Here is a 23,732-nt window from a genome sequence, read left to right on the forward strand (position 1 = left end):
TAATAAATAGAAAATCTTGACACAAAAAGCTGGAGTAACTCAGCGGGCCAGGTAGCATCTCTGGAGAGAAGGAATAGGTGACGTTTCGGGTCGAGACCCTTCTTCAGTCTGAAGGATGGGTGATGTTTCGGATTGAGACCCTTCTTCCGACTGAAACGTCACCCATTCCTTCTCTCCAAAGAGGCAGCCTGTCTCGCTGAGTTACTCCAGCTTTTTGTTTAAGTTCTTCAGTTTAAACCAGCATCTAGACCATCAGTTCCTTCTTACACATAGAACATCTGGAAATGCTCAGGTTAGGTAACATTCATGCATTGAGAAACACGGTTAGTGCTTCAGGTTGATGACCTTTCATCTTGTGACAAAAGAGTTTTCAGTTCAGACAGTGTTCTCAATCCTTGAGTACATCCTGTTACATCAGAACAGCAGACTTTTTGCTACAGTTGATGATGGTGATATAATGACAGGATGAAATGGACCTTGAGTCTGGCTAAATATAAAGTAGGAAACTGCATCCCCATTATTTTCCCTCAGCTGATGAATCAGGGGTCAACATTGAACGTCATCTGAAAGAAGCACCTACAGTTGTATGAGCATGCAATGTACTCCAGATAGGACCTATCATTGTCCTTCACCAATAATTGTTTGGTGGCATCACCATTGACAAGCTGATGGAAACCTGAAGTATGACTACCAAACAGAATCTGCATTAATCCCATACCCAATCCCCTTGAGGTCTTAATCGCCCTCAGGATGAAAACATTTCCGCTGATCTGAATGGCTGACTAATTTTAGGACAATAATCCCTCCATTACCGTCAGATCATCCCTGCTTCTGATCTGGACCACTCCTGAATCTAGTGATTCTTGAAAGATCACCCCTCGTGTCTCCTCAATCTATGATGCTACCTCTTTTAGAACCCTTCAGAGGCTTTCTTAAAACACTTTATGATAGCAACAAATGGCTGACTGCACTGGATTGAGTAAAGGCTATCAAGACAATATCCTGGTTGTTGTATTAACTGAAACAACTAATTAAAATAACTCTGGTATCCAACAATACAGAAAATTGGCCAGTTATGACCTGTCCATAAAAGCAGGACAAATAACTTCCAAATAATTACTGGCCAGCCAATCTGTTTTTGAATAATTAGAAAGGGGATAAAAGCAATTAGGCAACTATTAGTCACAACTAGCCAATCACTAATTGGATTTTGTGTGGATTTTTAAGGATCAAATTGTTAAATTGTCATATGCTCCTGACCGATCAATGAAATTCTTACTTGCAGCAGCACAACAGAATATTCTGTACTCTGTAAACAATAATAAATGAGGAAAAAAATGTGTGTGTATGTGTACAAAACCAATGCCTCCAAGCCTATGTAGTTCAGCTTATTTGGAGGTTGTAGTGTTTAATGGTAAGAACCATCAGCTTTAGACTTCTTTGCAGCCTTGATCAATACATGGACTAAGTGCTGAATGCCAAAGGTGACCTGAAAGTTACTGTCCATGACATCAAGGCAACATTTGAATGATTAAGAAGCTGTGGTTAAAGGAAAAATATTTCTGAAAGCTAAAATCATGCCACAGAAATTCCACATGGTGACCATCTACGATAAGGGAGTCGAACTATCTACTGTCAGGTTATCATTGCCAAAGTCATAGCCCTCAACATCTTGGATCCTTGCTATTGACCAGAAACTCAACTGAGCCAGTCACTTTAATGGCAAATCAGAAGCTGGCATCCTGCAACAAATGGCACACAGCAATGCCTTTCCATTATTGTCAAATCAATAACGTGATGGAATGTTTTCCATTTGCCTAGACATGGGAACCTGAACAATAGCTCATAAGTTCAACACTGTCAATGGCAGACAACTTTTATGATTGGTGCCCCATCCACTGCAAATGATGCTGATTCCTTTCACTACTTGTGAACAGAGGTTGAGATGTGTATCGTTAACAACATGCACATTTACTCATGTAGGCTGTTCTCACATCACCTCCCAAAACAGCAACCTTTAATGAGTGGAACAACAGATGCATTGGAACTACCTACATGCTCCCTTCCAAATTGCACACCATTTCAATCTGAAATAAATTGCTATTCCTTCCTTGTCAACATCTAAATCCTGACATTTCATAGCTACACATTGGAAACACTTTTAGTGGAAGGACGAGCTGTTGAAGAAGGCAGCTCAATGTCACCTTTTTGAGGTCTTTTAAGGAGCGACAACTTTTTTTTCTCTAACTTGCAACATTTATATATATATTAAAAAAAGTTTCAGAGGACTGTTTGAGGATAAAATTGATCTTGTGTGTTTAGCGAAGTCATAATTGATGACCAGAAATGGTGCAGGACTGTGTGTTATTACCATAGTTTTGCACCAGTTCAACATAAATTTCCTACTTTTGTACTCTGATACCATAAGAGTAACCAGTCTCAACAAGTACTACCACACTTAAGGATTTATCCATATATGCATGCAGATCTCTTTGTTCCCGCACACATAAAAGAACTGTGCTCGTTAAGGAGAACAGTGTTTCTCATTCTCTTAACAGTATAATTCTTTGTTTCTCCCTTACTTTTATCTTTCAGAGTTTTTATTCATTGAGTTAGTTTATGTGGATCCTTTAGTCACTGTTCTCACTGCCTAACCCACTCACAAGCTTTGTCCTCTGCAAATGTGAAAATGGGACCCATGTATTAATTATAATAAAAAGCTATGTCCCTTGTGCAGATTTCAGGGATCACACCTGGCTAGGATCCTCATGTCTGAGCAAGCAACCATTTACCACGACTTTGGATTTTAAGCCATTTCAATCCATACTGCTTTAGCCCCTTCAATTTTGCTAGCAATCCCTGATGTGAGAGGGCAACATATTAAAGAGCTTTGAAAATGTATGTAGATTTGTCTTGGGGAGAGATTCTTGATTGAAAAGGTGAGGTTGTGGAAGAGCTCAATATCATGGAACAAACCACAAGAAAGCTTTCTTTCTGGCCTTGGGTCTTCATTTTTACTATTTTGTTGGGTGAGCACCAAGATCCAGTTTTCTGGTGTCCATTTGATTTCAGTAATGCCCTGGTTCAATTGTACAACCCTCAATATTTAGGCTTATCTAAACTACTGGGTCTTGGTGAGACCACACCTGGAGTATTGCGTACAGTTTTGGTCTCCTAATCTGAGGAAAGAAATTCTTGTCACGTTCAGAGAAGGTTCACCAGACTGATTCCTGGGATGTCAGGACTTTCATATGAAGAAAGACTGGATAGACTCGGCTTGTACTCGCTAGAATTTAGAAGATTAAGGGGGGATCTTATAGAAACTTACAAAATTCTTAAGGGGTTGGACAGGCTAGATGCAGGAAGATTGTTCCCGATGTTGGGGAAGTCCAGAACAAGGGGTCACAGTTTAAGGATAAGGGGGAAATCTTTTAGGACCGAGATGAGGAAAACATTTTTCACACAGAGAGTGGTGAATCTCTGGAATTCTCTGCCACAGAAGGTAGTTGAGGCCAGTTCATTGGCTATATTTAAGAGGGAGTTAGATGTGGCTAAAGGGATCAGGGGGTATGGAGAGAAGGCAGGTACAGGATACTGAGTTGGATGATCAGCCATGATCATATTGAATGGCGGTGCAGGCTCGAAGGGCCGAATGGCCTACTCCTGCACCTATTTTCCATGTTTCTATGTTATGGTCATATGTAATTTGAAATGGCTTACCTTTTCCTCCTACTTTGCTAACGTGATGATCTTTATAGCACGATAGCATAATAAAAGATGAAATAGCGCCACATTTAGATAGCAGTAGCAGGATCAGTCCGAGTCAGCGTGGATTTACGAAGGGGAAATCATGCTTGACTAATCTTCTGGAATTTTTTGAGGATGTTACCAGGATAATGGACAAGGGAGAGCCATTGGATGTAGTGTACCTGGACTTTCAGAAAGCATTTGATAAGGTCCCACATAGGAGATTAGTGGGCAAAATTATAGCACATGGTATTGGGGGTAGGGTACTAACATGGATAGAAAATTGGTTGGCAGACAGTAAACAAAGAGTAGGGATTAATGAGTCCCTTTCAGAATGGCAGGCAGTGACTAGTGGGGTACAGCAAGGCTCGGTGCTGGGACCACAGTTATTTACACCATACATTAATGATTTAGATGAAGGGATTAAGAGTAACATTAGCAAATTTGTACATGACACAAGCTGGAACTGTGAACTGTAGGAGGATGCTATGAGGATGCGGGTTGACTTGGACAGGTTGGGGGGAGTGGGCAGATGCATGGCAGATGCAGTGTACTGTGGATAAATGTGAGGTTATTCACTTTGGTGGCAAAAACAGGAAGGCAGATTATTATCTAAATGGTGTCAAGTTGTGAAAAGGGGAAGTACAACAGGATCTGGGGGTCCTTGTTCATCAGTCACTGAAAGTAAGTATGCAGGTACAGCAGGCAGTGAAGAAAGCGAATGGCATGTTGGCCTTCATGACAATACACCACACCTGGAGTATTGTGTGCAGTTTTGGTCTTCAAATCTGAGGAAGGTCATTCTTGCTATTGAGGGAGTGCAGCGTAGGTGCACGAGGTTAATTCCCGGGATGGCGAGACTCGTATGTTGATAGATTGGAGCAGTTGGGCTTGTATACTCTGGAATTTAGAAGGATGAGAGAGGATCTTATTGAAACATATAAGATTATTAAGGGTTTGGCTAGAGGCAGGAAACATGTTCCCAATGTTGGTGGTGTCCAGAACCAGGGGCCATAGTTTAAGAATAAGTGGTAAGCCATTTAGAATGGAGATGAGGAAAAACCTTTTTGCACAGAGAGTTGTGAGTGTGTGGAATTCTCTGCCTCTGAGGGCAGTGGAGGCTGGTTCTCTGGATGATTTCAAGAGAGAGTTAGATAGAGCTCTTAGGGATGGTGGAGTTAAGGGATATGGAGAGTAGGCAGGAACAGGGATTGTGGATGATCAGCCATTGAAGGGCCGAATGGCCTACTCCTGCACCTATTATCTATGGTCTATTGAAGTTTTCACATTTTAATTGAATTATACGTGCATTGTTTGGGGAAGATTCTTGGTTGTGCATCCATGTATATTGGCAACAGATGCTGATTTAATTAACTAAAATATAGAATATCACCATCTTCTTTATTTTTGTTAAATATGTTTATGCAATTTATAAAATTGAGTTGGAGGATATATATTTACAAGAAATGCATATTTACTCCATGTTTATGTTTATATTTTGAATTTATATTGCTTTTAGTTTATACTATATTGAATCTAGTGTGATAGTATTTGTGAGTGTGATAATTATGAACACTTCTTGCATTCTCTCCACTTAAAAACCTTTGTCTAAATGCAATTTGATCATAAGATTTTTAATTTTGTTATGTCCTTTTAAATCTGGCTATGTTGGCTGAATAAAATCAAAAGGTATTGACTACTTAAGATTAATTTTATTTGTCCCCTTGTAATACCAGAGGAAATTATTGGATTTTTATAAATTTACTCATACTCAATATTTGCTGCCTTCTTTGGACTTGTTTTTTTTTCTGAATGGATCACATGTACTGTCATGAGCCAAATTGTGTATCACAAGACTTGTGAATAACTCTCAATATTTCAGTATGTTAACCTTGATTGTATTGCAATGTAATTTTGCAAAACTTACAATGGAACTTACAAAATTCTGAAGGGGTTGGACAGGCTAGATACAGGAAGATTGTTCCCGATGTTGGGGAAGTCCAGGACAAGGGGTCACAGTTTAAGGATAAAGGTGAAATCCTTTAGGACCGAGAAAGGTTGAATAAGTTAGGTCTTTATTCTCTGGAGCGCAGAAGGTTAAGGGGGGACTTGATAGAGGTCTTTAAAATGATGAGAGAGATAGACAGAGTTGATGTGGACAAGCTTTTCCCTTTGAGAATAGGGAAGATTCAAACAAGAGGACATGACTTCAGAATTAAGGGACAGAAGTTTAGGCATATGGATGAGAAGGGAATGGAGGGTTATGGTATGAGTGCAGGCAGGTGGGACTAAGGGAAAATAATTGTTCGGCACGGACTTGTAGGGCCGAGATGGCCTGTTTCCGTGCTGTAATTGTTATATCGTTATATGGAGATGAGAAAAACATTTTTCATACAGAGAGTGGTGAATCTCTGGAACTCTCTGCCACAGAAGGTAGTTGAGGCCAGTTCATTGGCTATATTTAAGAGAGAGTTTAGATGTGGCCCTTGTGGCTAAAGGGATCAGGGGGTATGGAGAGAAGGCAGGTACAGGATACCGTGTTGGATGATCAGCCATGATCATATTGAATGGCGGTGCGGGCTCGAAGGGCCGAATGCCCTACTCCTGCACCTATTTTCTATGTTTCTATTTACTCTTAAATATGTTTTTAGCTTATAATAACTTGCAATAATGTTTGCAGCCAGAGATCCCATTTGGCTTGACCTTCAGTTCTGTATCATGTCTTTTTGTTTCTAGTTGGGCATGAACTCTAATCAATTGAATGCCTAAAATTTATATTCATGTACTTTCTACTTCAAGAAAAAAATGTATTTGTCCAAGGTGAAGTTGAATTGTTCACTTTATCTTCTGTGAATTCATTTTGTTCAGAATACTGAACAATGGCTTCAATTTTTTTTAATGTCTGTTACTTCTTTAAGAAAACACCACTTTTTGTGGTTTTCTTTCCCCTTTAGTGGCTGTCAGGATCTTGTAATAAGTTGCTTGATTCATTTCATCAGTGCCAAGAAGAAGTCAATAGACAATAGGCGCAGGAGTAGGCCATTTGGCCCTTCGAGCCAGCACCACCATTCAATGTGGTCATGGCTGATCATCCCCAATCAGTACTCCGTTCCTGCCTTCTCCCCATATCCCCTGACTCCGCTATTTTTAAGAGCCCTATCTAGCTCTCTCGAAAGCATCCAGAGAACCTGCCTCCACCGCTCTCTGAGGCAGAGAATTCCACACTTACCACTGAGAAAAAGTGTTTCCTCATCTCCGTTCTAAATGGCTTACTCCTTATTCTTAAACTGCGGCCCCTGGTTCTGGGCTCCCCCAACATCGGGAACATTTTTCCTGCCTCCAGCGTTTCAACGAAATCTCCTCTCATCCTTCTCAACTCCAGAGTGTACAAGCCCAGCTGCTCCATTCTCTCCGCATATGACAGTCCCGCCATCCCGGGAATTAACCGTGTAAACCTACGCTGCATTCCCTCAATAGCAAGAATGTCCTTCCTCAAATTAGGGGACCAAAACTGCACACAATACTCCAGGTGTGGTCTCACTAGGGCTCTGTACAATTGCAGAAGGACCTCTTTGCTCCTATATTCGATTCCTCTTGTTATAAAGGCCAACATGCCATTCGCTTTCTTCACTGCCTGCTGTACCTGCGTGCTTACTTTCATAGACTGATGTACAAGGACCCCCAGATCCCGTTGTACTTCCCCTTTTCCCAACTTGACGTCATTTAGATAGTAATCTGCCTTCCAGCTTTTGCTGCCAAAGTGGATAACCTCACATTTATCCACTTTAAACGTCATCTGCCATGCATTTGCTCACTCCCCCAACCTGTCCAAGTCACCCCGCATTCTCATAGCATCCTCCTCACAGTTCACACTGCCACCCAGCTCTGTGTCATCTGCAAATTTGCTAATGTTACTTTGAATCCCTTCATCCAAATCATTGATGTATATTGTATATAGCTGCGGTCCCAACACCGAGCCTTGCGGTACCCTACTAGTCACTACCTGCCATTCTGAAAGGGACCCGTTAATCCCTACTCTTTGTTTCCTGTCTGCCAACCATTTCTCTATCCATGTCAGCACTCTACCCCCAATACCATGTGCCCTAATGTTGCCCACTATTCTCCTATGTGGGACCTTATCAAATGTTTTCTGAAAGTCCAGGTACACTACATCCACTGGCTCTCCCTTGTCCATTATCCTAGTTACATCTTCACATAATTCCAGAAGATTAGTCAAGCATGATTTTCCCTTCGTAAATCCATGCTGACTCGGACCGATCCTGTTACTGCTATCCAAATGTGCGGCTATCACATCTTTTATAATTGACTCCAGCATCTTCCCCACCACCGATTTCAGGCTTACTCGTCTATAATTCCCCGTTTTCTCTCTCTCGCCTTTCTTTAAAAAGTGGGATAACATTAGCTACCCTCCAATCCACAGGAACTGATCCTAAGTCCATAGAACATTGGAAAATTATCACCAATGAATCCATGATTTCTAGAGCCACTTCCTTAAGTACCCTGGGGCCCCTGGTTCTGGGCTCCCCCAACATCGGGAACATTTTTCCTGCCTCCAGCGTTTCAACGAAATCTCCTCTCATCCTTCTCAACGGGCCCTGGGGATTTATCAGCCTTCAGTCCCATCAGTCCATCCAACACAATTTCCTGCCTAATGTGGATTTCCTTCAGTTCCTCTGTCACCCCAGATCCTCTGGCCACTACTATATCAGGAAGATTGTTTGTATCCTCCTTAGTGAAGACAGATCCAAAGTACCTGTACAACTCATCTGCCATTTCCTTGTTCCCCATAATAAATTCATCTTTTTCGGTCTTCAAGGGTCCAACTTTGGTCATAACTAATCTATTCCTTTTCACGTATCTAAAGAGGCTTTTACTATCCTGCTTTATATTCTAGGCTAGCTTACCTTCGTACCTCATCTTTTCTCCCCATATTGTCTTTTTGGTTATCTTCTGTTGTTCTTGCTTCCCACTGTTGTTCTTGCTTCCCGCTCATCTTTGCTGCGTTGTACTTCTTCACTTTAATTTTTGTACTGTCCCGGACGTCCCTTGTCAGCCATGGTCGTCCCTTTCTCTCCTTGGAATCTTTCTTCCTCCTAGGAATGAACTGATCCTGCACCTTCTGTATTATTCTTAGAAACACCTGCCATTTTTGTTCCACTGTCATCCCTGCTAGTGTATCTTTCCAGTCAACTTTGGCCAGCTCCTCCCTCATGGCCGCATAGTCCCCTTTATTCAACTGCAACACTGACACCTCCGATCTACTGTTCTCCCTCTCCAATTGTAGATGAAACCTGACCATGTTATGGTCACTGCCTCCTAATGGCTCATTAACCTCGAGGTCCTTTATCAAATCCGGTTCATTACATAACACTAAATCCAGAATTGCCTTCTCCCTGGTAGGCTCCAATACAAGCTGTTCAAAGAATCCATCACAAAGGCACTCTACAAAGTCCCTTTCTTGGAGTCCAGTACCAACCTGATTTTCCCAGTCTACCTGCATGTTGAAATCTCCCATAACAACCACAGGATTACTTTTACTACATGCCAATTTTAACTCCTGATTCAACATGCGCCTTATGTCCAGGCTACTGTTTGGTGGCCTGTAGATTAGTCCCATTAGGGTATTTTTATCCTTACAATTCCTTAGTTCTATCCATACTGACCACATCTCCTGTTTCAATGTCACCCCTTGCAAGGGACTGAATTTCATTCCTCGCCAACAGGGCAACCCCACCCCCTCTGCCCACCTGTCTGTCTTTTCGATAGGAGGTATACCCTTGAATATTCAGTTCCCAGCCCTGGCCCTCTTGCAGCCATGTCTCAGTAATTCCCACGACATCATTATTGTCAGTTTCCAACTGAACTTCAAGCTCGTCCACTTTATTCCTTATACTTTGTGCATTCATATACAGTACTTTGACCTCCATATTCACTTCCCCCCCTTGCAATTGGCCCTGACCTTACTCTGTTGTCCATTCTCAAGCTTTCCTTCCCATTAATTCAATAATCTTTTGTAATTTTTCCTGTAGCCACGTCCCCTTCAACTCCATCTTTATACTCCCAATTTGTCAATCCCTCCCCCCTCACTATTTAGTTTAATCCCACACGTGTAGCCCTAGCAATCCTGCCTGCCAGAATGTCGGTCGCCCACCAGTTAGGGTGTAACCCGTCCCTTTTGTACAGGTCACCCCTACCCCAGAAGAGATCCCAGTGGTCTATAAATCTAAAGTCCTTGCTCCCTGCACCAGCCCCTCAGCCACATGTTCAGATCCCCTATCTCCCTGTTCCTGTCCTCACTCGCACGTGGTACTGGAAGCAATCCAGAGATAACCACCCTAGAAGTTCAGCATTTCGGTCTTCTTCCCAACTCTCTGAAGTCATGTTGGAGTCCTTCCGCTTCTTCCCAATGTCGTTTGTGCCTACGTGCACAATCACTGCCGGCTGTTTACCTTCTCTCTCTCGAATGTTCAGAATTCAGCTTGTGACATCCTGAACCCTGGCATCAGGGAGGCAACAGCCCATCCTCACATCTTGTCTGCCGCCACAGAATCTCCTGTCCACTCCTCGGACAATGGAGTCACCCACCACTAGGTCTCTGCCCGACGTCGGTCTCGCCAGTCGAGTCTCCTCTCCAGGATAAGAGCCACCAAGGTGTCCGCCGCTCGGACTTGAAATATGGTCTCCCCGGACAGTTCCCAAGAGGGCGTACCTGTTTTCATTAGGCACAGCCCCCCGAGTCTTTTGCACTCCACGATTTCCACCCCTTCTCTCCGTCACACACCTTGGTTCTTTCCATAACCTCGGTGTGACTAACTCACTGTAGGTCCTGTCCAGGAAACTCGTTTTCCGGATGGCCCTGAGGTCATCCAGCTGCTTCTCCAGTGCCCCAACATGTAGCAGCCAGAGGCCTCCATCTGTGTCCCTGGGCTCCCACATTCCGCAAGCCTCACACTCTCATCTGCCCCGACATGTGTTCACCGCGTTCCGTCCTCTCGAGCTTTATGCGTAGCCTCCTCGTCGAAGACTTTTGAGCCAAACTCACACTTTACTCACAAGGCCGCTCCCTAAGAGCCGTCTTGCTTATATTGACTGATAAATTGCCTAATTTACCAATTTACAAACCAAATTCCTCAGTTTTAAACAGTTTCCCCCCTCTGACTCACTTCTAACTCTCCTCCCACTCGGGCTAGAGCCAATCAGTGCTTTCTCCTGCTTCTCTTTGTTGCTGTTGCTTCAAAATCCACAGGAGCTCTGAGTTAAGTCTGCCTATGCTTTGCCTCTCCTTTTCAACTGTTTTCCCCCTCTGACTCACTTCTACCTCTCCTCCCACTCGGGCTAGAGCCAATCAGTGCTTTCTCCTGCTTCTCTTTGTTGCTGTTGCTTCAAAATCCACAGGAGCTCTGAGCCAATCAGTGCGCTCTCCTGCTTCTCTTTGTTGCTGTTGGTTCAAAATCCACGGGAGCTCTGAGTTAGTCCTTGCAGAAGTCCTTTCTTTAGTCTATCGTCATCTTAACTTTAGAATACTTTATAGACTACATCTGTAGAAGTTTCCGAGAATCCTTGTGGATATGCCAAAGATAGCAAATGTGCTAATGCACTTTCGTGGTCACTGCATCAGTGTGAAAGGACCAGTTCTTGTTCACTTGGCAGTCCTTTGTCTCGTGGCCTTCCAGCTTGCAGTTCTTGCAGACAATTGCACTGCATTTGACCGCCACGTGCCCAGGTTTGTGGCATTTCCTGCACACTCTGCGATGCCCCGTGTAGGTCATGTAACCTCAGTTCCCTCCGATAGCAAACACTGAGGTCTGGTGGATGATGGCTCCCTTACCTTCCACCCTCATCTTCACCTTGACTTGCCGCTTGCTCGTCCAGATCCCGAACAGGTCCTTCTCATCCGCACAGTTCCCTGCTCACTCGACATAACGAGCAAGGAAGGTGAGGACATCCACGATGGGCACATGCGGGTTAAACATGTGCACCGTGATCATCCGTTCCTCTGGGTGGGGAGGGTGAAGAGCGGCTGCACATTCAGCAGCAACAGCGGAGCTTCATTTCCCTTCTCCTGGAAGTCTTGCATCAGTTTCTGCCATCCCATTGGATACTTGAAAGTGACATCAAAGTAACCATTAACCGGGAAGTCCTGGAGACAGTAAATGTCCTTGGCCACAAATTTGCGAGGCTCCAGCAAGACCTTCCTGACGAACTGGTCCCGTGAGAAGGGAGCTCCCTCGCTGAGGTACTTCATGCTCAGTCGCAGGGTATTGCAAATATCCTGTTGTAACGTTCCATTTGCTGCCGCCATTCTGACTGGATGAGGTGGATCCACCTCTAAGCCAGCAACTGACAGACTACTTGGTCGCCAACGTGAACTCCAATTTCGATCGGTGCTAGATCCGCGATCCTCGTCCTCGACTGATACAAACAGATGCTACACTTGATCTTGGCCAAGAGGAGGAGGCGCAGGATAGAAAGGTCAGTGTGGGAGTGGGCAGGGGAATTAAAGTAGTTAGCAACCGGGAGACCCAGTAGGCCCAGACTGAGGTGGAGGTCAAGTCATTGGGTATGTTTAAAGTTGAGATCTATACTTTTTTAGTATGGGTGTTAAAAATAACGGGAGAAGACGGGAAAATCGGGTTGAATGGGGAAAAATACCATGATCAAATGGCGGAGCAGACCCAATGGACTGAATGGCCTAATTCTGTTCCTGTGTCTTTTAAGCTTGTGTTTAAAGGCATCCAGCACCTCCTTGAATGTACTACAAACTATCTCCAATACATCCCCATTAACTTTTTAGAGTTCCCTAGTCTTCTTGTCTTGCTCCACAGTAAAAACAGAAGAAATATCCACTGAGGACCTTCTTAAACCTGCTTAATAAATTGCACCTGATTTAAGCCCTTTGGCACTAAGCAGTCCCAGCCTGTATTGGGAAAGTTAAAATCCTCAGCTATGCCAACCTATTATTCTTGCAGCTGTCTGCAATCTCCAGGTCTATTTGTTCATCCAATTCCTGTTAACTATCTGGAGGTTTATAGTACAATCCTAACGAGGTGATCATCTCTTTCTTATTTCTGAGCTCCACCCATAAAGCCTGGTGTTTTCCTTAATCACAAATATAACTCCCTTGTCTCTCTTTCTCCACCCTTCTCACGCCTGTAGTACCTGTATCCTGAAACATCGAGTGTCAGCACACAGCCCTGAGGAACGACGGTATCAGGGGTGAGGGTTGAGGAGGTGTGCTTGTCTAACCTCACAGACTGGGGTCTGTTGGTTAGAAAGTCCAGTATCCAGTGCAGAGGGAGGGGGCGGCCACAGGTTACGAGTTTGGTGATCAGCCCTGTCCTTCCTTTAGCTGTTTCTATGACTATAATATTTCAGTCCCATGTCTTGAGTTCGTTCACCTTATCTGAGAGCCTGGTGGGTGGTACACAAAAATACCGGAGAAACTCAGCGGGTGCAGCAGCATCTATGGAGCGAAGAAAATAGACGATGTTTCGGGCCAAAACCCTTCTTCAGACTGATGGGGGGTGGGGGTGTCGAAGAGGAAAACCCCCGTTCCCTAAAGAATGAGGACATCTCCGATGCCCTGGTTTGGAACACCGCATCCTGGGTGCAGATGCAGCGTAGATGGAGGAATTGGCAGTAGGGGATAGAGTCCTTACTGGAAGCAGGGTGGGAAGAAGCGTAGTCCAGATCAAAGATCTTAGAACAGAGCAAGATAGTCCACTCGACGAAAAAGCCGTAGTAGGTCATTGCTAATCTTTAAGCGCCATTTCCGTAACCGGCTTCTGTTTCCGCTCTAGTGTCTTTGCTTTGGTCATGGCGTCTTCATAGTGCTATTATTTTACCAAATACCACACATCTTTTTTTTCCTCTCAGCTGCAGGTGATCGTTTTGATATTCTTGCCTTGCCTAGTCTTCCTTATTAACTTTGAACATACAAAATATTGCCATGAGGAAGGAGCTCCAGAAAATCCTGAACCCACTCAAGCCATCCTTCCCCCCCTCCCTCCGACATGGGCATGGAACGATCGCCCCCCCCCTATTTTTTGGTGAAGATCTATTTCCTTCGGGTGTTGTTTTAATATCCCCCTTAAAATTTGCGTACTTTTTCGATAGCTGCCGTGACGTACGTGTGTGTGTGTGTGTGTGTGTTCGGTCTGAGGGGAGAAGCGCTGACACCAAGCGCAAGGGCACGCGCGGGCAGACGAATGAAAACAACGATCCTGATAGCGTCATTGTGGTGGCCGGGGATTGTTATCACACCAGCCTTCAGACTGTCCTCCCAAAATTCAAGCAATATGTGGATTTGGAGACCAGGGGAGAGAACATCTTCCACTTGGTGTACACCAACACCCCAGAGGCTTACAAGGCAGCCCCACGCCCTCACCTGGGCCACTCGGACCACATTTCAGTGTTTTTAACACCAGCCTACAGACCTCTGCAAAAACAAGTCAGAGCGGAGAGAAAACACACCAGGGTCTGGCCAGAGGGAGCAGCCTCAGCACTGCAGGATTGCTTCCTGCACACTGACTGGGATGTGTTCAGGACAGCAGCATCCTATGATGAACTCATCAACATCGAGGAGTACGCAGAGACTGTAACCAGCTACATTGCCAAGTGCACCGAGGATGTCACTATCATGAAAACCTTCACTGCACGTGGAAACGAAAAGCCAAGGATGACAGCAGAGGTGCGCTCGCTGCTGAGGGCTCCTGATGCAACCTATAGAGCCGGTAACACAGCCGCTCTTCGATCTACCAGGACTGCACTGGAAAAAGGAATCGGGGCAGTGAAACGTGCCTACGCGGGGAAAATCCAGGGTCACCAGGAGGATGTGGAAGGGAATCCAAACACTGACAGGGTACAAGGCAAGGCAGCAGGTAACTGACACCGACACTTCTCTCCCAGATTAACTGAACAACTTCTTTGCACGTTTTGATGCAGCAAACACCACACCCAAGGGGAGAGCCAGCCCCTGCTTACAAACCGACCAGCCAGTCCTGACCATAGATGATGACACAACAGTGGTGGGACTCATCAGCGGAGATGATGAATCAATGTACAGAGAGGAAATAAAACAACTAGTGGACTGGTGCGGCAAAAATAATCTAGAATTAAATGTCGACAAAACAAAGGAGATGGTTGTCGACTTCAGGAGGGCGCAGCCAAAGCATACACCCCTCAACATCAGTGGCACCACAGTGGAGAGAGTGGAGAGCATAAAGTTCCTCAGTGTGCAAATTACAGACAACCTCACCTGGTCCAGGAACACCACTGGGACTGTTAAACGGGCCCATCAGCGACTGCACTTCCTGAGGAAACTCAAACAGGCCTCACTCCCCACCAACATCCTCAGGACTTTCTACAGGGGTACGGTGGAGTCTGTACTCGCGTACTGCATAAATACGTGGTACTCCACCTGCAACTGCTCGGACAGGAAGGCTCTGCAGAGGGTAGTGAGGGGAGCAGAGAGGATCATTGGCGTCTCCCTACCCTCGGTACAAGAAATGTTCCAGACCCGCTGTCTGAAAAAAGCTCAGAGAATTGCTAAGGACAAACTGCACCCCCTCCACATACACCTGGATCTCCTGCCATCAGGCAAGAGATATCGCAGCATCAAAGCCCGGACTACAAGACTGCTAAACAGCTTCCTGCCACAGGCTATGAGGCTGCTAAACAGTCACTCTGTACTTACAGTCACCTGATTTTGAGGCTTGGCACGGTCACTTTAATAACTGGCACTGGCCACTTTAATAACTGGCACTGGCCACTCAAATCAGGGACTGGATTGTTTTTAGTGTTATTATGTGTGAAATGTTTTAAATTTGGGAAACATCTTTTCATTTTGCACTGTACAACTGTTGCTTGCAAGATGACAATAAAGGTTGATTGATTGATTGATTGATTGATTGATTGATTGATCATAGAGCGGAATAGGTGACATTTCGGGTCGAGCCCCTTCTTCAGACTGAGTCAGGGGAAAGAGGAACAAGAGATATAGATGGTACTAGGGACAAATGAATGGAAGATATGCCTATAAATCCCGTTTCCCTTTCCCTTGACTGTCAGTGTGAAGAAGGGTGTTGAGCCGAAATATCACCTATTCCGCTCTAGGATCGTTGCTTTCGTTCATCTGTCCGCGCGTTCGTTCGCTTCACCAGACAGACACACAGACACACACACGCAGACACACACACAGAGACAGACACAGACACACACACACACACACACACACACACACACACACACACACACACACACACACACAAAATGGCGGTAAAGATTAGGGAACGGGAGTTCTCTTCTTCGACTATAGATGAGACTCACCAGCTGCCTGATTTGATTTACTCAAGCTTTTATGGCTGTCTTTGGTTTAAACCAGCATCTGCAGTTCCTCTCTGTGCAAGGTATGTGCCGTTTTAACTGAACGCATAACTGAAGTCGGGTCGGGTCAAAGATAGGGTCGGGTTTACTGAAATGGTGGAAGTTGCGCTCCGTTGCGTACTACACGTCAGTCCATTGGATTTTGCAGGAGTGGTCTATCTTGTTCCGTTCTAAGATCTTTGGTCCGCTCTAAGATCTTTGGGCCAGATAGCCATGGGAGTCAGTGGGTTTGTAGTAGAACTCCATTTTGAAACAGCATTGTTGGTTGTAGTTACTTGCATTTTACCATAGTTCAGCAGATCTTGTTCCCATTTGGAAAGTTCTTACATCACTTGTTATGTGATAGGTGAAACAAGAGTTTGTCCATGTCAGTTTAACCCATGACAAATGCAATTGTTAATTGCTAATTGCAAGGAAGTGCAGTTCTGGTGGAAGCAAAACGTCCATTTTTCATGCTGTGGGCATGCTAATGGCAGAGATTTCAAAATAGCCCCGGCAATACAAAGCTGTGAATCTATGAGGCTCTGTGGAGCATTGGTAGCACTGTGATTGTATTTGACTAGAGTCTGCTCTCTTGGTTCTGCATATTCCTCAATCTATTCATAGTCTTGTCGCACAGAGACAGGGTCAACCTAGATGCCTAATCTACGCTTGTCCTACCTGCCTGGGTTTGACCAATAGTCCTCTAAAACTTTCCTATTTATCCCTCAATTTAGTCAGGTGAGAAATTCTCATTCTCTGAGGAATATAGAAAAACATGCCATGGCCAGGATATATCTAAAAATTCGATTGTGCTAAAATGTGCTTGCAGCAGGCTGTACATGGAGTACAATGATTCCAGATTTAATAGGTGCCTATTAAAGTGTTATCCTTGTGTTATTATACACCTGTAAAATGCATTCACATTTATTCTCGTGCTGAAGGTGCTTTGTAAATGGTTCTTGCTTTTTGTGCCTGATTGCTGCAGTGCTATTGTGGGGAGAGGATATGAGGAATAAATTGTATATGCTATTGGTAGACTTTTTCTATCTTTTTGAAGTAAAACAAATCTGGAGACGTGGAATTTAAATCTAAAGCTGAAAATACCTGAAGTTTGGTCTAGCTTGGAATGCAGCATATTGGTCGACTTGGATCCGCGCTGAATGACTCTGTGACGCTCATCGGGTGAGGCAGCACCTGTGTTGAATTAGTCAAAATGTCATGTCTGTGGCATTTCATCTGCAAATCTACACCAATAGATTGAATAACTATGATTACTTGGTTCCCCATGTCATCATTAACTTCATGTTGTTTTGCTTTGTGCAGATATTTCTTAAAAGCTCTGAATTTGTGCAGTGAAATTCCAATTGATATTCATTATTGATGATAGACCATTATATTACAAGGCTCAATATTTTACATTTCTCCCCAACATAGTCACTTGCATCATAAAGGCTCTCCCACTGTCATTCTTGTCACATCCTTTTGCATATACATTCACCCAGATAGTAGTGCCTAGGTAGGTAAATGTTGGCATGTTGTCATGGTTCATTGAACCTAATTCAGATTGTGATGTGACTCATCTTAGTTATTGTATGTGTGACAGAAGAGGTAACTGAAGCATGTGATGCAGGTATCCTGAAAACCATCAAACAATGAAATCAATGGATTGATAACTTTCATTGTTGCAGCACATCCTGGGTAGGTGATCCAAAATAATCTTAAATAGGATTGTGCCTACTAATAGTAGCACTGAGACGTTTACATTGCTCTGACCTTCTGATTGTGACATCATTATTATAAATGAAGAAAACTATTTGAATCTTAATTTTGGTATTATAAACAATTTAAAGTGAATCCTACAATGTCCAGGGGTGAAGTTAAGATTATTTTAGTTAAGAAGTCATCTGAGTTGTTGATTTATTGCCAAATTTGAACAACAGCTACTGTTGATCACAATGTTTGAATTTTGTTGAGTTTTAAGATTAGTGATCATTTTGTTAAAAAATTACAAGGAAAGCTATACCATTTTTACTCTATATATCATTTTATAAAACAACAATTAAAATCACTGCTTCTGGTGTTTCCAGGGATTATGTCTTACCATTTACTACTTGTTTACTAACTGCCTCTTGGCAATGTCATTCAACAGCAATGCATTAATTCCCATACATATGCTGAAGATGCTCAATTCTGCCTCCCCATCCCCAGGCTTGACTTCTCAATTGTCCCAAATTTGTAACTACAAACCTAACAGTCAGTATTGGATAATCAGAAATTTCTATCTGTTTGGTTGTACGTAGTCCAAAATGATTGGTTTTTGGTCCCTTTCACAAACTCATTTCCTTGGCAGTCTCTTCCATTCCTCTCTGCCATCTGTCCAAAACTAAGATAACGGTTCAGAATCTGGATGTCATTTTTGAATCTATGACTATATTCACTAAGACTATCTTGTTTTAATTCTAACATTGCTTGACTTTGCTACCTATTTTGAGTTGATCCTGGGACATTTTTGGATCGGGCTTTGTCAAGAAATGCTGTGAGTTTGGAAGCAATGAGATTCCCGGGAATATTGAATGAACCAGCAACCCACTCCAATATACCACATACAAGAAAATAGCGGTATATCGATACTTAAAGGTGTTTTAGTTGTAAACAAGATGCAGAAGGTTGAATAGCTTTTATTTACAAGAATAGGTTGGGATATTATTTACTTCCAATATATTGAAGACTATCATCAAAATGTTTAAGAGATGGAACTAGGTGTCACTTGCCCCACCAAGTCTGCTCTGCATTCATTAAGATCGTAGCTAATCTTTTACCTTGGCACCACTTTCCCAAACTAATTCCATATTTGTTGATTATCCATTTGTCTCAGTCTTGATTGCATTGAAGGACAGCCTCCACAGCCCCCTTTGATAGAGAATTTTAAACTTCATGTCTCTGGATGAATATATTTATATTTTCTGCATAGAATGGCTGGTCCCTTATTTTGTGACTGACCTCTGTATGTAAAATTGATGAGTATCTGTTGAAGCCAGTAAAATAGTGAGTTTCAGTTATTTCATGCCAATGTACCAATTAGCATTGTGCTTGAAGACTGAAAATCCAGAAGCCTGATCTCTGAAGAAAAGGACTGCATTGGATGCTGTTACAGTTGGGTAGTTGCAAAGGAGACCTGGTTCTGTTTTCCAAATGAGAACACACTCCATTGTATGTGGCACTATCACAGCAAAGGATCAGGATTGAATTGGTTGCTGAATACTGGATATCCATGAGCAGCTGTGGAAACCAGCAGATGTACTATATTCCAGTTTTAATTGAATTTGAATTGACTACTTTATTGTTACATATGACAAGTCACAGTGAAATTCTTTGCTTGTATACCCAAGGTATGCAAATAGTCGGCCATAAAGGGCGCTTACAAAGTTACAAAGTACCCTCGCGCCGGATCCCCCTTTGTTTTTTCCCTCCCCCCCCCCCCCCCTACCCTCTCCCCCCCCCCCCCCCCCCCCCCCCCCCACGCCAAGTCCTCCTTTGTTCCTTCCCTTGGCAGCGGCGTCCTCACTTCCTCGTCCGTCAGTCGGCTCCATTGTAAAATGCCACACCGACTTCTCCACTATGGCTGCCAGGTCCTCTCTGGATGCTTCCATGGAGTCGACCCAGGGGACAGCCGCTGCTCCACAGCCCCAGGAAGTATGTGCTTGCTTTGGAGAGGGTCCAGAGGAGGTTTACAAGAATGATCCCAGGAATGAGTGGGTTAACATATGATGAGCGTTTGATGGTCACCGGGCCTGTACTTACTAGAGTTTAGAAGAATGAGGGGGGACCTCACTGAAAAGTACAGAATAGTGAAAGGCATGGATAGAGTGGATATGGAGAGGATATTTTCACTAATGGAAGAGTCTAGGACTAAAGATCATAGCCTCAGAATTAAAGGAAGTTCCTTTAGGAAGGAGGAGGAGGAATTTCTTTAATGAGCGGGTGGTGAATCTGGAATTATTTGCCACAGGAGGTTGTGGAGGCCGTCAATTGATATTTTTAAAGCAGGGATAGATAGATTCTTGATTAGTACGGGTGTCAGGGAAAAGGGAGGAGAATGGGGTTAGGAGGGAGAGATAAATCAGCCTGAAGACCCAAAACGTCACCCATTCCTTCTCTCCAGAGATGCCTCCTGTCCCGCTGAGTTACTCCAGCATTTTGGTCGACGATAGATCAGCCATGATTGAATGGCGGAGTAGACTTGATGGTCCAAATGGCCTAATTCTGCTACCTTCACATGACCTTATGAGAAGTAATAGAGTCCTTCAGAACGGAAACAGGCTCTTCGGCCCAGCTCTTCCATGCCGACCAAAGATGTCCCATTTAAGCTCGTCCCATTTGTTTATGTTTAGCCCATATGCCTCGAAGCCTTTCTTCTCCATGTACTTTTTTCAACTATTTCTCTGGCAGTTTGTTCCATATACCCTGTACAAGAAAATGCTACGAACAATATCGGGCATAATTAAATTTGAAGTACCAACCCAGAAACGCAAAACGCCACTGGTCCAAATGCAAAGGCAACAACTGAAATGGCATGCAATAGGCAGATCGAGGCAATTGCACGTGGTATTTTGCAATTATGCCATGTGTAGCATGATCAGCAATTAAACGATGAAGAGAAAGTGGCTACTCAATGCTCAAAACATCATGTCAGTGACCAGGCAGAAGCACCCATCTTCAGTCAGAACTACTTGAATAGATAAGTTGCTAAGCAACATTTCATGCCACCTAAGTGGAAAGTGCTGATGATCTCAAACATAGCCACCCAAATTTGGCTTTCGTGGGCATAACACATGCCAAATTCCCCACTGTTTTACTATGGAGGGTTGAGTCAATGTTAACAATGGGTTTAACGAGATTAACTTTTTTGCTCAAATAGGTTAGAGGCTTGTCGCGGTCTATGCATTGTAGATTCCTTTTCTTTGTGGACTGCCCATTTTGCGCTCATTATTGATTTCATTGATGTAAACAACGATGGTACCATTGAATATGTCGAGTTATTACTCTGCAGTAGGACAGCTTCTGATAACTGAATTCCTACAGCTTTTGCAAGGACAGCCACCGGAGGTTTTCTAAGGATACTCATAGAGCTGCAATGAAATCCTACATTTAATAAATTGAGGGTAATGTCCACACTCCCAAAACAACTGATTTGTAAAGCCTGTTGATTTACATCTGGATTGCTATAGCACCACAAACCACATGCTCATTTAAATAATGTTGAATTTGAGATTATGGCAGATGAAGTAGCAAATCTCTTGACACTTGTAATTTTACAATTTATTTAGGCTGCAAATAGATATGTGGATGAATTGATAACGGCATATTGTGTGGAAGTGGGATATCTGGGACCTTGTTGAGTGATTAGTAATATTAGTGATCAGTCTTAGCAACCAATTAATATGTGTAAAGAAACAGAAATGGAAATAACTTTAATCGGAGTCAAATTAAAAATATAAAAATGGACAATAATTATATTGAGATGCATTTCTAAAAAAAACTGAAAAAATCCTTAAGATAAACTGGTTTTAATGCAGAGCTAAGTTTTCTAATCCAAATTCTAATCTAATTTCTAAAAGTGGCATTTTAGAATTTAAATCTCATTAAACACCATTTCAATTAAATTATATCTGTTTTAAAAGAACAGTTAGTCATTTCTTGATGCATGGGAGATTTGCAGCAAATCACAATTTTCGCAAAATTTATGGCAACAACATAATTCATCTTACTTTTGTCATTTTTACGACATGCAGAACATCTCCTTCGCTAGGTATATATTAATGCTGGGTGCACGGAACTCACCATTATTTCATGAAAAATTCTGTTTTTAAATTTAATAAGCCGTCTTTTGAATATCCAATCATCAGGTCAAATGTTCAGCAACATTTTGTCTGCCAACTACTTTCATTTTGTGACGTTAAAATATCTTCCCAATTGTAATAGATGTAAATTTGTTCAAAATTGTAATGTTAAGTGTAAAATATTTTCTTAACACTATAGACACGCTAGCTATATGATGTCATCAAATAGCATCAATGATTGATATGACACCATAGACTTGGCCAGCCTGCAAGTTGAAATAAAAACTGATACTATATTATACCTGTTAGTCATGGTACTTGTTTTAAAAAAATATCTTGCTGTGCTAACTGGCATCAATTTAGGTCGAAGTATTATAAGCTTTACATTTTTAATACAGAATGTTAGAATCTGGTCCAAAACACATGAAAATGCAGATTGAGCAATGTCTCTTAATAATCCTTAAAAACAATAAAAATGCGTCGCAATAATTCCTTGTTTGAAACTTGTTATTTCTGTTACAGGTTTGAAGAGGTAGATTCTGTCCAATTTTGGAGGAGGTGAAGTTCATTGGCTGTTAACAGTGGGAAGCCGACAGGAATCTTTACTGCTACATCTCATGGAGGAATAGCTTTATTGACTGTGAACCTTGCTATAGAAACCTATAAGGAAACAAAATGTCATCAAACAAGAGCCAAAATCCACATGGTCTTAAGCAGATAGGCCTGGATCAGATATGGGATGATCTTCGAGCTGGCATTCAACAAGTTTACACCAGACAGAGCATGGCTAAATCTAGATACATGGAACTCTACACGTATCCTGTTGCATAATCAGCATTGTTGTTGGCATCAGTTTGTCTACTTCTAGCTAATTCTCCAAGAGTTCAAGTATAGGCAGCAGGATCCCTCAAGGTAGTGTAACTGAAAATATCTTGATTTGAAGAATTCATTATGATTTACAAGATTTACTAGTGAGGTAACATATCTTTTTAATGTGGATTATTTAGTATGCAAATAAAATAATAATTTAATTATCTTTGAAGTAGAAAAGTCGAGAATCAAACTATTTGTGCTGCACTGCCACTCTGCTCTAGAATGGGCGTATGAAGTTCCACAATTATGAAGGAAAGCATGGAATAGTTCATAGTTATTGCTGTTTACTTCAAAGTTGCTGAGAACTGATGATATCTGTGAAGTGGCTGGAAACAAAGGAAAAAATACTGCAAATGCAGAAACCCCCGAACAACAAAATGCAGGAAATCGGCAGTTCAGACAGCATCTGCGGAGAGATAAACAGCTTCTGGGTATAAGACTTGTGACTTAAGAGCATGAGTGGGCTACTTAGACCCTCAAGCCTGCTTCTCCAAAATCCAGTAAAGTCTGACTGAAGGCCTGTGACTAGTGGTGCGACTAAGAATCAGTGCTGGGCCCATTGATGTTTGTCATCTATACCAACGTTTGGATGAGAATGTACCAGGCATGAATAGTGATTAGGTAGTAGGTAGTATTGTAGACAATGAAGATGATTATCAAGAATTACAGTAGGAGCTTGATCAAAGGGGCTTGGGCTAAGGAATGGCAATAGCCAATAGGTGCGGGAGTAGGCCATTCGGCCCGTCGAGCCAGCACCGCCATTCAATGTGATCATGGCTGATCATCCCCAATCAATAACCTGTTCCTGCCTTCTCCCCATACCCCCTGACTGCTATTTTTAAGAGCCCTATCTAGCTCTCTCTTGAAAGCATCCATAGAACCTGC

General features: G+C 42.9%; 1 protein-coding gene across 2 annotated transcripts in view; it reads left to right on the plus strand.

The window, feature by feature from the left end:
- cul1b (cullin 1b) overlaps nucleotides 1-23,732 on the plus strand; it is an 86,697-nt gene that overhangs the window by 1,397 nt on the left and 61,568 nt on the right. Inside the window, exon 2 of one of the 2 annotated variants that reach the window (XM_055657036.1) lies at nucleotides 22,497-22,789. In XM_055657036.1, coding sequence (XP_055513011.1) covers nucleotides 22,650-22,789 — 140 coding nt within the window. In that variant the 5' untranslated portion in view covers nucleotides 22,497-22,649. Of the gene's footprint in view, nucleotides 1-22,496; nucleotides 22,887-23,732 lie in introns of those variants that run through there. The other variant, XM_055657045.1, reaches the window with a different exon arrangement.

The sequence above is a fragment of the Leucoraja erinacea genome, chromosome 2 (assembly GCF_028641065.1).
Source record: "Leucoraja erinacea ecotype New England chromosome 2, Leri_hhj_1, whole genome shotgun sequence".
In the NCBI taxonomy this organism is placed as follows: domain Eukaryota; kingdom Metazoa; phylum Chordata; class Chondrichthyes; order Rajiformes; family Rajidae; genus Leucoraja; species Leucoraja erinaceus.